Source organism: Meles meles, chromosome 16 (genome assembly GCF_922984935.1).
Source record: "Meles meles chromosome 16, mMelMel3.1 paternal haplotype, whole genome shotgun sequence".
Lineage (NCBI taxonomy): Eukaryota > Metazoa > Chordata > Mammalia > Carnivora > Mustelidae > Meles > Meles meles.
In genome coordinates, this window is record NC_060081.1 from 60080810 (window position 1) to 60095307 (window position 14498).

At 45.9% G+C, this 14498-nt stretch overlaps 1 protein-coding gene across 2 annotated transcripts in view; it reads left to right on the top strand.

The window, feature by feature from the left end:
- CNBD2 (cyclic nucleotide binding domain containing 2) overlaps window positions 1-12969 on the top strand; it is a 45605-nt gene extending 32636 nt beyond the window's left edge. Inside the window, exons 10-12 of one of the 2 annotated variants that reach the window (XM_045981744.1) lie at window positions 29-149; window positions 7279-7442; window positions 12651-12969. In XM_045981744.1, the coding sequence (XP_045837700.1) occupies window positions 29-149; window positions 7279-7442; window positions 12651-12969 (604 nt within the window). The remainder of the gene's footprint in view (window positions 1-28; window positions 150-7278; window positions 7443-12650) is intronic. The other variant, XM_045981745.1, reaches the window with a different exon arrangement.
- Window positions 12970-14498: the final 1529 nt, after the last annotated feature.

Here is a 14498-nt window from a genome sequence, read left to right on the forward strand (position 1 = left end):
TTCTCTTTAACAAGTTGTCATATTTCAGGTCCAGGGATCCTCATTCACTTCAGTGTTCCCTGATCAGTACCAAGTATGGTGATCTCCCCGAGGAGGCTGCAGTGGGCGCCTACATCAAGATCCACACTGTGGAGGAGGGAGACACTGTGGTGAGTGTGCAGAGAGCCTCCCTCAAGAGAGAGTGTGTAATGTGGCAGGTTAGGAGTATTAAGGAATAACAGGAAAGTTTTGAAAACATCTCACTTGATATTTGGAGATATTAAGGAATATTGTTGATTTTTTAAGATATGATAACTGTATCATGGTTATGTTTTTTAAGAGTCCTTATATTTAAGAGATACATATCAAAAAAAACAGATAAAATGATATGACATCTGGGACTTGCTTTTTTTTTTTAAAGATTTTATTTATTTGACAGAGAGAGAGAGAGATCGCAAGTAGGCAGAGAGGCAGGCGGGGGTGGGGGAGGGAGCAAGCTCCCTGCTGAGCAGAGAGCCTGATTCAGGGCTCGATGTCAGGACTTTGAGCCGAAGGCAGAAGAGGCTTAACCCTCTGAGCCACCCAGGTACCCCATGGGACTTGCTTTAAAATAACCCAGGAGCAAAGCAAGAATATGCCCTCTCACCACTCTTTTTCAACATTGTGCTAGAAGACCCTGGCTAGTGCATTAAGGCAAGAAAAGGAAATAAAACATTTGGGAAGAAAAAAAATAAAGCTGTCTTTGTATGTGGATATTTTATTGTCTATGTAGACAACTCCAAAGAATAAAAAAATAAAAACAAACCCTCTTGAAGTGAATAAATTATTATAGCAAGATCACAGGGTATAAGACAGTGAAGTAAACATTGACATTTGAAATAAAATGCAAAAGCATTTACAATAGCACCAAAAATGAAATACTTAGGTATAAGTCCAACAAAGTATGTTCAGGATCCACATGCAGAAAACTATTAATAACGAAAGAATTCACGGTGCCTGCGTGGCTCAGTCAGTTAAGCACCTGCCTTCTGCTCAGGTCATGGTCTCAGGGTCCTGGGACTGAGCGCCACACCAGGGTCCCTGCTCAGGAGAGAGCCCACTTCTCTCTCTCCCTCTGCCACTCCCCCGTGCTTATGTGCCCCTTCTCTCTCAAATAAATAAAATAAAATCTTTAAAAAATTGTAATAAAAGAACTCAAAGAAGATTTAGATAAATGGAGAAATATTCTATGGTCATGGATTGGAAGTATGGTTAACATGTCAGTTCTTCCCAACTTAATGTATAGATTCAACACAATCTCAGCCAAAACCCCAGAATGTTATTTTGTGGATATTGACAAAGTGATTCTAAAATTTACGTGGAAAACTGAATGTAAACCAACTGGTAAATCCAAACAATGAAATATTCTTCATCAATAAGAATAAATGAACTTTCAAGCTAAGAAAAGACGTGGAGGAAACTTAAATGAGTATTTTAAGTGAAAGAAGCCAGTGTAAAAAGATTAAGTATTATATATTCCAATTCTATGATATTCTGGAAAAGGCCTAACTATAAAGATCATAATCAGTGATCGACAGAGGTTTGGAGTTCAGGAGGAGGAATCAATAGGTGAAGCACAGAGGACTTTTAGGAGAGTAAAATTATTCTGTATGATAATATAAAGGAAGATATAAACCCTTAAGCATTTGGTAAGACTCCTAAAACTTTCTAGCACGAAGAGTGAGCCTTAATGTATGCAATTTGTTAAAAAAAAAAAATAGGAGTCATTTAGGAGGCAGGAGATCGCAGGAGGGAATGCAGACTACGACAAGAGCATATAATGATACTACAAATGTCTGAAATGATCTCCATGAAGAGGGTTGGGAGGAAATGGTGCTGATCTATGTAATGCTGGAGGCAGCTGGGGTCCCTGAGCCTGAAAGTTGAAGGCACTGCGCATGAGCGCTGTACTCTAGCTGATGACCTCATGACCCAGGGACATATGCCTAACAGCTCTGATACTGTAGTGCACATGTCCTGAAATGGATCAGATCAGTAAATGAATGGCCAAGGATGGCAGCCAGGTTTCTCAGCACTGGAGTAGAGATTTGCAGGTAAGCAAGAAGGAGGCTAGAATGAACCATGTGGGAATGGATTCATTGAAGACCTCAGTATGAACTCCTTAACTTAATATAAATACAGATGGTTATGCATAGAAATATTTAGAGATATGTGTCTCAACATATATTTTTTGCTCTGTCAACTGACAGGGCCTAAAAGAAATGACACTGTAGTAGCAATGAGCAAACCTAGCATCCGGATCTTAGTTTCTTTTTATTTGATTTATTCATTTGACAGAGAGAGAGAGTGCATGCACAAGCAAGGGGAGAGGGAGAAGGAGAAACAGACTCTACTGAGCAGGGGGCAGGATGCAGGGCTCCATCCCAGGACCCTGGGATCATGACCTGAGCTGAAGGCAGACGTTTAACTGACTGAGCCACCCTGGTGCCCCTGGAATTTGGTTTCTAATATCATTCTTTTATAAGAGGAACAAGGGCTCCCTGGAAAATGATTGATTCTAGGACTAGGGCAGGAAATAGACAAGATGAGCCTGGAGCATTTTGTAGCGTCGAACAGCAAGGAGGTGTGGAGGGCAAAAACCCTACATTGATGGAAGCAAGCATATCAAAGGGACACAGGTGCCAACTGAAAGAGATCCCAGTGGCCAAAGCTAGAACAATCTGAACAATTTGAGCAACAGATAAAGTAGTATTAGATTATACCTCAGAATATATAGTAAACATCTCTGAGAACATACTGGGTATAATGAATAAATAATGAACAAATTAATAAATAAGGAAGAAGAGATGAATCTCCCATGCAGAAGAATTCCAAATAATTTATGTACATACTTGGCCCTAAAGGAGAGGATGTATAAACCCCACTCCTTAGGTGTGAGCTGCGCAAAGTGACTTCCTTCTCAAGAGCAGAGTAAGGAAAGGGGGCGGGGAGAGTAACTTTACAGTGGATGAACCTGAGAAACACCACTGTAGCCAGGTGATCAAGGCCAATAGCCACAGTTAAATCGTGTTGATAGTATGTTCCCTAATACATGGGGAATGACGTGATGAGAATGACACTTTACCTCTGCGGTCCTCTTCCCAATAATCCACAACCCCAGTCTAATCAGGGGACCGAATCACTGGGCATGATTCAAAATTCCTGACCAGTACTCCTCAGTAGCTATCAGGGTCATCGTTAACAAGGTCAGTCTGAGAAATTGCCTAGCCAAGTGAAGCCTAAGAGATAAGAGAATAAAGGAATATGTGTTCTGGATAGGATCATGGAACAGGAAAAGGACATTAGGTAAAAAAAAGAGATCTACGGGGCACCTGGGTGGCTCAGTGGGTTAAGCCTCTGCCTTTGGCTCTGGTCATGATCTCAGGGTCCTGGGATCGAGCCCCGCATTGGGCTCTCTGCTCAGCGGGGAGCCTGTTTCTCCCTCCCCCTCTGCCTGCCTCTCTGCCTACTTGTGATCTCTCTCTCTGTCAAATAAATAAACAAAATATTTTTAAAAAATTAAAAAAAGAAGAAGTCTAAGCATCCTTGACTTAACAATAACAATGTATTGATATTGGTTCATTAATCATAACAAAGGTATCTTACTAATGCAAAATGCCAATAACAGCAGAAACTATATGGTATAGGGGAACTCTGTACTAGCTTCTCAATTTTTCTAAGTCTAAAATTGTTCTAAAAAACAAAGTCTATTAAAAACCTGGTGGTTCAGTTGGTTAGATGTCCAATTCTTTTTTTTTTTTAAAAGATTTATTTATTTGACAGATAGAGATTACAAGTAGGCAGAGAGAGAGAGAGGAGGAAGCAGGCTCCCAGCCAAGCAGAGAGCCCTATGCAGGGCTCGATCCCAGGACCCTGGGATCATGACCTGAGCTGAAGGCAGAGGCTTTAACCCGCTGAGCCACCCAGGCGCCCCGAGATGTTCAATTCTTGATCTAAGCTCAGGTCTTGATCTCAGGGTTGTGAGTTCAAGTCCCACATTGGGCTCCATGCTGGGTGTGGAGCCTACTTAAAAAAAAAAAAAAATCTAGTAGTTAGTTAGCTGGGTGGGGAATGCATGGATGAAACAAGTTGGACCATGAGTTCATCACTGTGGGAGCTGGGCAGCAGGTGGGTCTCCGCCTGCCCCGGGGAGGGGCTGTCTTTTGAAGTCCCCCGTGTGGTCATCATTGTGTATGGTTGTCATAGTCCAGATAGTGGCTCCCTCGCCATGCCCTTACCGATGTTCCTCAGTGACAGTATCTCCAGGGTACATGACTGTCACCCCCTGTCGCGGCGGGCTCTTCATGCTCCTGCCCCATGGGACTGGGAGCCTTCCCAGCGCAGTACTAGGTGGGAGCCCCAGCCCCCCAGCACAACCCTCCCTCAAGGCTGCTGGAATTTTTCCAAACTCTCAGAAAGCTCTTCCTTTTTCAGCAAAATCTGCCTCCTGCAACTTTTAACTAGCTCTTCCCCTAAACTCCCCTGGCCTCCGCGGAACAAAACAGAAGAAATCAGCTTCCTAGCCACATGATGGCCCCTTAGATATTTAAAGAATGCCCATTTTGCTTTTCATCCAGCATTTCTGGAGCCAGGCACAGTGCCAAAGCCCCGTGAATTATTTTCTCCTTTAGTCAAAATCTCCTACGTTCCTTTTGACAGCCCCCAGGTGGTGTGGCTTCCAGCCCACTCACCGCTCACGTTTCCTCCAGGGTGGCTAGTGCTTCCGGGTAAGATGCTCAGCCCCGAGCACGGGGCTCCTGACACCCTGAGCACAGCCTCACCCACCTCCAGGCAGAGCAGCTGGGGGTTCCGGGCACCCGGAGCCGAATGAGGGCCCCAGAGGGTGGAAAGGCATCGCCTGGTTGGACAGATGGTGACGGCCCCAGAGGCAGTGCAGTATGGAGTGGGAACAGCAGGGTCCCTGTCTTTAGGGCCTGCTGAGCTGGAATAGGGACCTTGGCCTTGATTCTCTAGGAAGGCCTAGAAGGCTTTGGGTGGGGCCTCTGAGCCAATACCCAGCTGCCTCATTCATCACGCAGGGCCCAGCCCAGAGAAGACCCCCCAACCCCAAGTATGTGTTAGTATGACTCTTGATGAAAATGCCTTGAATGTCTCTGTTCTCCCTGCTTTCAAGGCCCTAGCTTCATTTGTAGGAGAGTGAATGGTGACAGCTGTGCTTGTATTCACTTGGGAGATCCCATTTGCCTAATATGGGCAGCAGGAGTGTGAAGCTGGGTCAGTCTTTGAAACAGCAGAGGTTGGGGCCTGGAATACAGCCTCTGTTTTGAGCCAGGAGGTGTAGGGGAACCAGCTTCTCCAGGGAACAGGCAGACCAAGGTCTCAGATGGGGCATGCCGAAGCCATGGGCAGGGCAGAAGGGATATGACAGATTGGGGTCAAGGTCAAGGGGTCCTCATCTTCATTTTGCTTCTAATTAGACAGCTGTGTGGTCTCAAAAGAAAATGTGGAAATTCACCTGGGTGAGCTGCTAACTCGAATGTTCTGTGACCCCATCTGCATTCATTCAGCGGATAGCTCTTGAGCATCTACTGTGCTCCAACCCTGGCCTAAGATGCCAATGTGGGCAAGGAAACTGACATCCTTCTTGTCCTCATGGGGTTGATGACCTAGTCTGGGGACAGACAATAGAAAGATGAATTAGCAAACACATAACAGTGTAAATTGCTGTTGGGAATGGAAGAGAAAGGTGGGTTGTGGGGCAGGGTTCTTAAATGGAGCAATCAAGGAAGCCGGCTCTGAGGAAGTGATGTTTTAAGTTGAGACCTGAGTGGTGAAAAGAACAAGCCAGGGCGACCTGGGGGAAGAATGTTGCAGACTGAGGAAGAGTAGGCTCAAAGCGTGAGCCAGAAGGTGCTTGGCATGTCAAGGGGGACTGGGAGGGCGGGCAGCATGGCTGGAACAGAGTAAACACGGTACGGCAGTGTGAGGCCAGGCTGGAGAGTCAGGCAAGGGTGAGCTAGCTCAGACCTTGGGGCCGCAATGATGAGTTTTCGTTTGTCCTCCGTGCTGTTCGAAGGTATTTCAAGGGCACAGTCAGCAAAGGGCTGTGACTGGCTGGTGTGTGTGGGATGGGTTGCAGGTGGATGAGGGTACCTGCGTCAGTGCTGCCCTCAGCGGGGCCCTGAACAGATTGCTGCTTTCAAATCCTGCCTCCACCTCTTTCTGTCCTTGGGCAAGTTCCTTAACCTCTTTGTGCCTCAGTTTCCTCAGAGTATAGTGGTTGAAAGTATGGACTCTGAAGACAGAACCCTTGGGCTCAAATCCTAGCTTTATTGCTTCCATACTGTGTGATGTTGGGCAGAGTTCTCAGCCTTAGCAACATCCTTTGTAAAATGAGGATAATAGTAGGACCCACCTCATGGGGGTTTGGGATGATGTCAAATAACTCAGTACCTACGGCAGGGCCAAGAGGGCCTGGGGTGAGCAAATGCCCAAATATTGCTGTCATATTGTCGTCGTCATCACGGCCAGGGAGCCAGAGGAGTGACTGAGGTGCAGAGAAGGGTCCAGTGACCCCCAAAGTCTGTGAGGGACCAAGAAGGTTACTGAGGTTCAGTGGGGACACGCGAGCAAAAACCTGCAGAAAGGATGAAGGAGGGTGTGGCGGCTGCAGAAGGAGGAATTAGGAAAGGAGGACTCGCCATTGGAATTCTGTCACTGTCTTGAGGAAGAGAAAAATGGGTTTACTTGGCACAAGAATCAAGATTGGACCTGGGGAAAACCTTGTGAAATACTGTCCCCCTGAGGGTCTTCCCAAGTGTGACTCTTGGAAAGCCTGTGTGGAGGTAGGACACGGACAGTGTGCTTTCCTTATAGGCTCTTCTAATTCCAGCAGCTGGAGGCCTTTGATGTCAAAAGTGTAGCATGAAGAAGCCCTGGACTTCTCCCCATCCCCTGCAGAGTGACCCCCAGAGGGCTTCACCTTCTGCCTGGGCCCTCATTTTCCCCATCTTCCCATCTAGATAATCTGCTGGTAGAAGCGTATAGTCTCGGGCACCTGGGTAGCTCAATGGGTTAAGCCTCTGCCTTTGGCTCAGGTCATGATCTCAGGGTCCTGGGATCAAGCCCCACATCAGGCTCTCTGCTCAGCAGGAAGCCTGCTTCCCCCTCTCTCCCCGCCTCTCTGTCTACTTGTGATCTCTCTCTCTCTGTCAAATAAATAAATAAAATCTTAAGAAAAAAAAAAGAAGAAGTGTACAGTCTCTGAGCTGAAACCTTCTGGAACTTTCTGTTCCCCAGGGTCTTCACCAGATCCTCCTCCCGGAGAACCAGCTTGACATTCGGCCCTTGATCCTGGTGAGCCTGGGAGCTGAGGTGATACGGGTGACGAAAGAAAAATTTTGTGAACTGATGGACAGCGAGGTAATAAAAAAGTTGTCCAGGCTCAAGGTCAACTACCCCAGGTCAGTGCTGGAAATGTGCATACATCCCACCAGACCAAATAAACAGATTTTCACCTATTGTTTTAGTAAAAGAAAGAAAAAAAGTGCTAATACCTAGTGCTGAAAAGGGGGAATGAAACCAGTAGTTGTTGGTACCCCTTAAATTATCTCAATCCTTTTGATAATAAATTTAGTATTATGTTGCAACGGCTATGCCCTCTGAAGTAAAGGTCTACCTGTGAATTTATCTAGTTATGGGAAAAGCTACATGTACTGAGATGTTCATAGCAGCCATATTCTTGATAGAAAAACCACTACTACCATTACCCAAACGTGTCACACTAAGGGGATAGCCTAGAATTGTGGTGCATTTCTTTGCTAGAACATAATTGCTACATTAAAAAAATTGTAAGTTTAATGGTTCTGTAGGAGGAGGGTAAAATAGGTAATAGAATGATTCATGAAAAGGACAGGATGCAAAACTGTATATATACTATGACTATGCCTTTGTAAAACACAAGAGAAAAACCTAGAAGGAAATAAGTTAAAGTGTTGACAAACTGTGATGTTGCCAAATTTGTAAGTTATTCTGTCTGGAAGGTAAAACTAAAAGATATTTCCTGGTTATCATTATATATACCTCTCATATTTAATTGTTCTTGTAGTGTGTATGCATTGCTTTTATAATGAAGGAAGAAAAGATACTTTTTTTAATTTAAATTTTTTACTTAGTTAACATACAGAGCAATATCGGTTTCTGGAGTAGAATTCAGTGATTCATCACAAGTGCCCTTAATACCCATCACCCGTGTAACCCATCCCCCACCCACCTCCCTCTATCAATCCTCAGTTCTCTATCTTAAGAGTTTCTTATGGTTTCTTTCTCTCTTCTTCCCCCCCCATATGTTTATCTGTTTTCTTTCTTAAATTCCACATATGAGCGAGATCATGTGGTACTTGTCTTTCTCTCACTGACTTATCTCAGTCACGTCATACTCTCTAGCTCCATCCACGTTGTTGCAAAAGGCAAGATTTCATTCTCTTTGCTGGCTGAGTAATATTACATTATGTATCTGTCACATCTTCCTTATCCATTCATCAGTTGATGGACATTTGGGTTCTCTCTACAGTTTGGCGAAAAGAAATAGTTATTAAAAGTTGTTGTCAGGGGGCACCTGGATGGCTCAGTTGGTTGAGTGTTGACTCTTGATTTCGGCTCAGGTCATGATCTTGGGGTTGTGAGATCAAGCCCTGTGCTGGTTTCCATGCTGGGCATGGAGCCTGCTTAAGATTCTCTCTCCTCCTCCCTCTGTCCCTCCCCATCCCCCTAAAGAAAAAGTTATTGTCAGGATAGTGGCATTCCAAGTGGGCTTTTTTCCTTTATTTTCCAAATGTTTGGTAATGATGATATTACTTTTATAATTAAAAAAATATCTATCTTGAAAGATTTGATAAAGATTTATTTTTACTTTTCCCTAGTTTCCAAATCTTCCAAGGTGAATATGTCTATAAGGTGAAAAAAAAACTTCATTTTTTTTATGTAAAAGTTAACCAGACCAGTGGTTGCAAAACTATTTTGATCTCACACTGTTATTACTAAAAAGTGTTTGCATATATACCCCTTAGAATATATGTAAATAGGAATAACATGTTATTATTAGTATTAAGTACATATATTGCTGTACTAATATATGTTATGGACATACCAACATTCTTTAGAAGATTAAGATAAAGAGGAATATAAATGAAGTCCTATATTTTTTTTCACATACCCCAGTGGATCTTGTTCACCTCCCTAGATGACATGAGGCTGCCATCCCCACTTTGGGACCTCCAGCCTAGACCGCTGGGCCCCCTGCCTCCACCTCCTCCCCACTAGATCCTTTCAGCATTTCTGTGCTCTTGCTAAAACCTAGATCTGGCTATGTTAAACTCCTGCATGAAACCTGGGTTGCTCAGTTGGTTAAGTGTCTGCCTTCAGCTCAGATCATAATCTCATGGTCCTGGGATTGAGCCCCAAGGACCTCCCACCCTGGGTCCCTTGCTCGGTGGAGTCTGCTTCTCCCTTTCCCTCTGCCCCTCCCTGCTGCTTGTGCTCTCTCTCTCTCTCAAATCAATAAATAAAATCTTTTTTTTTTTTTAAAGGGATTTCAGGAGCCTTAGATGATGGGTGTCAGTTAATGGCTGTTGAACTGAAATTCAGAAGAGGTTTCTGTGGCCTTGACGGTGGCAGACACTTGAGCCCCTGGCATCTGTGCTGCACAGTCAGCGCTTCACTGCATTGATCCACAGCGCTGACGGATAGAATTCTGGCTTATTCATTCACTGTTGAACTCATGGTTCCTAGACTGCTAAAGCAGACATAAAACAAATCCATTATCTAGCTCAAATCCTCCGTGTTTTAATTGAGGACTGCCAAGCCCAGGAAAGAGGACATGACGTCCTGAAGATCACAAGGTTGGTGGCGGTGATGCCTGTCCTGTGAATGCCAGGGGCTGGAGAACCTGACGTCTCTCCCCCTGCAAAGCACAGGGGCTGAGTTCCCAGGTGAGAAGGGAAATCTCCGAGGGCCAGAATGGAGGAGAGCCTAAAAGCCAACGCACAGAGTGTGATCTAGTGTGGGATTGCTGGGTGGGGGTGGGCCGGGCCGGGGGGCCATCCTGGGCTGAAGTTCTTACAGCCTGTGGGGACAGATGCAACTTTGAGCTCACGTGAGGCAGAGATTGGAACGGAAACCCCTGCACTGAGCTGAGGCCATTAGAAGAGTGACCCTGTTTTGTGAAAAAATTAACTAGAAATCAGTGTGGCCATCAGCATAGGAGGTGGCATAGAATCTTGTCTGTCTTAGCTTGGACTCTGAGTCCCCCCACCCCAAAAGCCCCCTAAGAATCTGTAATCACACGCTTGCCCCCTCCTAGGTTTTGGTGAGTCCTGTAGTATCTTTAAACCTCAGTGTCCATGTTTGTGAAATGGGTAGTTATAAGGATTAAATGGGTTAACAAATAAAGTGCTGGGCACTTTAGTGCTAAGTCAGAGTTAGATATTCTCTCTCTCTCTCTCTTTCTCTTTTTAATGGAAGAAATAGGGAGTTAGAGGAATTTTCAAAGTGGAGGCAGGATATTTAGTAGTGTGCTGGTGAATGTTTAATAACCAGCTCTCTCAGAGGGGGGTGGGAGGGAAGCCTGATTTGAAGGGTGTCCTGATTTCCGTGGTATACACACTCCCACCATGGCCAGTTTTGACCTACCAACTTGATGTCGCTGAACAAGGGGGTCGAGGAGGGTGCACATAATCACCGCTGAGCCCAGAGGAGCTGACTTCGGTGTGCCACTGGGACCAACGGGACTAGCCAGGAGTCTGTCTGACCTCTGGGTTTTTTATTAAGTCAATCTCTCTGGGTCAAAGTTGACCCTGCCCTGGTCAATATAATGTTGCCAGAAGAATGTTCTAATTTGTTAGTGACTTAATAGGCTTGCTTCCTTAGGTGAGAGCGTAGGCAAGTCAGGGGAAATGGAACATGCCTTCCCTTGCTGTGGTCTCAGAAGGAAATAAGCCAGAGTGCTGAGCCCACTCCCCCTCCCTCACTTTCCCCGACACTCCCGTGCTCATGCTGGTTGGGGTGGGAGGGGGAGAGTAAAGCCAGGGCACCAAGAGTCCAAGGCAGCCACCAATCTACTTTCTGCCTTCATAGATTTGCCTGTTCAGGATGTTTCATATAAATAGAATCATACAATGTGTGGTCTTTTGCAACTGGCTTCTTAGCATAGTGTTTTTAAGTTTTATCCATGTAGTTCATTCCTTTTTTTTTTTTTTTAAGATTTTATTTATTTGAGAGAGAAGGAGGGAGGAAGGGAGAAAGAGAGAGAAAATGAAGCAGACTCCATAGTGAGTACAGAGCCCAACATGGAACTCCATCTCACAACCCTGAGATCATGACCTGAGCTGAAACCAAGCATCAACGCTTAGCCGACTGAGCCACCCAGGCACCCCAACTTCATTCCTATACTGTATATATCACACTTTATCCATTTGTCAGTGGATGGATGTTTGGGTTATTTCCACTTTTTGGCTACGATGAATAACGCTGCTATGAACATTCTCGTGTGAGGCTTTGCATGGACATAGGTTTCCACTTCTCTCGGGCATATACCTAGGAGTAAAATTGCTAGGTTGTAAGTTAACCCTGTTTAACTTTTTGAGGAACCGGTGGACTCTTACCAGTTTGCTTTCCCATCAGCAGTGTACCAAAACCTGTATTTTAATATCTCCACCTCATAACACATTTTTAAAAAGATTTTATTTATTTGTCAGAGAGAGAGAGCGCACAAGCAGGGAGTGGCAGGCAGAAAGAGAAGCAGGCTCCCGATTGAGCAAGGAACCCTATGCAGGACTTGATCCCAGGACCCTGGGGTCATGACCTGAGCTGAAGGCAGACACTTAAGTGACTGAGCTACCCAGACACCCCCATAACACATTTTTATCTGTGTTTTTAATTACAGCCATCCTAGTGGGCATCTCATTGTGGCTTTGCTTTACATTTCCTTGATGGATAAATGGTTACCTATATAATTTAACTTCTTGGTATCCACGTTATAAGAAGTAAAAAGAAATGAGTGAAATTGATTTTTAAAATATATTTTATTGAATTCAGTGTTTCTCAAATATTATCATTTCAACACATAATCATCATAAACATTATTATTTTTTTAAAATTTATTTATTTGACAGACAGAGATCACAAGTAGGCAGAGAGGCAGGCAGAGGGAGAGGGGGAAGCAGGCTCCCCGCTGAGCAGAGAGCCGGATGTGGGACTCGATCCCAGGACCCTGAGACCATGACCCGAGCTGAAGGCAGAGGCGTCATCCATTGAGCCACCCAGGTGTCCCCACCATAAACATTATTAATGACAATCTCTCCATTTGTTTTTGCTCTAATTCTTTGAAATCTAGTATGTATTTTAAACTCACAGCACATCTCTAATTCTGACTGGCCCCACCACAGGTACTCAGTGGCCACGTGTGACTCATGGCCACTACACGGAACAGTGCAGTTCTAGGGGAAGAAAGTGGGGAAGGGGAGAGAAGGCAGAAGAGTCTGGGAAGAGGACCCTAGGTGGGACAGAACACACTGTGTTTAGGAATTGGAAGAGTGACAGGAGACACGGCTGGTGGGGCAGGGGGACAGGAGGAGCCAGTGTGGGAAAACTCAGCATCTGTGCCTCACCTTTAGTGACGAAGATTTGTGCCGGAAGTTCCTTCAGGAGAACAGCTGGAATATCTTTCGGAAGGACCTACTGCGGCTGCTGGTGAAGCCTCGCCAGCGTCCGCCGTTCACCCCAATCCGGCCTAAGAAGAAAGGGAGCTGCAGCCCCAAGTCTCTGATTCTGGATTTGTGTAGCCTCAACAAGGAGACTAAACCTTGTCACTCCATTTTTATGGCATCCCGGAAATATCTGCCCCCACTGAGGATCGTCCAAGCCATCACAACACCCCGATATAAAATCCAAGAACTCCTGCCTCAGTATAAGAATGCAGGAGTCCTTGTTTAGACCTAATAAAAGATGTTGGGTTGGTCATCCTGTTTCCTGAGTGACCACCATGGGAGTTGTGGGGCTTGGAGTCGGGCCTCCTGGGGGCCGTGGGTCTAGAGAGATGTTTGGGGGTGGCAGCTGGGCACCCTCTCCCTTGAAACTTGCTGGGCTTGAGTGAGTGGACCGTCAGGAGGCTGGGGGTGGTCTCAGGGTAGAAGGGTCTTAGCTGGTGAGACAGATGGGAGGTACAGAGGGCCTCAGATCCAAGTGAGCAAGACTGGGGTTACAACTCAACTGCCTTCCGGAGGCCACGTAGATCATCTGAAGGTGCATCAGAAGGATTGGGCAGGCAGCAGGCGGTGGTGGGGACTGGACGCACACTGGGACTGGGAGCAGTTGCCTCGCATCTTCATTTGATGCCATGCCAGGAAATAATGCAGGCCCGGTACTGCCAGTCTTCAGATTTTTTAAGAGAACAAAGAAACCCAATATTTTAGATGATTCCTACTGGTTTTCAAATATGAGCAACTAATTCAAATTGTTTTTTAAATACTGTGTTAGGCAAACAGAATGTAGACGTGGGCTGTGTTGGGCGTCTAGGCTGCCGGTTTGCCAGTGTTCATTAAGCCCGTCTGACTGGGCGTTGCCAGAGACTAGAGGAGGCCTGATGGGGGGTGGGGAGGGGTGGTATAAGGAGCCAGAGAGACAGACGGGCAGAGTGACAGGAGCAGGCATCCTGGGTACCAAGACGGGGAGCCAGCTGCCCGAGAGAGAAGAGGCAGGCCAGAGATGAGGAGGAGGTAGGTTGGACTTAAGAGGGCTCCACGCCCTTCTGGGGTTCCTGAATATGTGGTTGCCCGTCAGTGACCTGACCTGACTCTGTCGGTAGCACTGGGCCAAATCACCTCTCTCTCTCGGAAAGTTCCACATTTTAGTTTTGAGAGCACTGGGGGGCCTGGGAGAGGCCACAGCAGTACATGAGCTTGGCCCGGTTCATGAGCTGCCAGGAAAGCCTTCCTCCACCCATAGCTCCCCAACCCACACATTCGCCTACCCTACTTGGCAAGGAGCGAGTTACAAGGAACACCTGAGTGCTGAGCTGGGCCTCCGGAGCTCTGGAGGGCCTGGCTCTGTTTCTAGGTCACTGGACCCCCTTGAATCCTGTACCTGTTCCCGTTTCCCCAGTGGCAAAGTGAGCAAACTGGGCAAGATCAATGGTCTTCATGAGAGGTGAGTATAGTTTGAAAAGCACATTCAACGTTATAGTTCTGTTCATTGAATTTATTTTTTTTTTAAAGATTTACTTATTTGTGAGAGAGAGCACAAGCCTAAGCAGGGGGAGGGACAGAGGGAGAGGGAGAAGCAGACTCCCTGATGAGAAGGGAGCTGGACTCAGGCCTCTATCCCAGGACTCTGAGATCATGACCTGATCCTAAGCCAAGAATCAGCCACTTATCCGACTTCACCACCCCAGTTCCCCTGTTTGTTGAATTTAAAAGAAAACTTTTTATGTTGCACAGCAAAAAAAGGAGAGGTATGGGATTTTT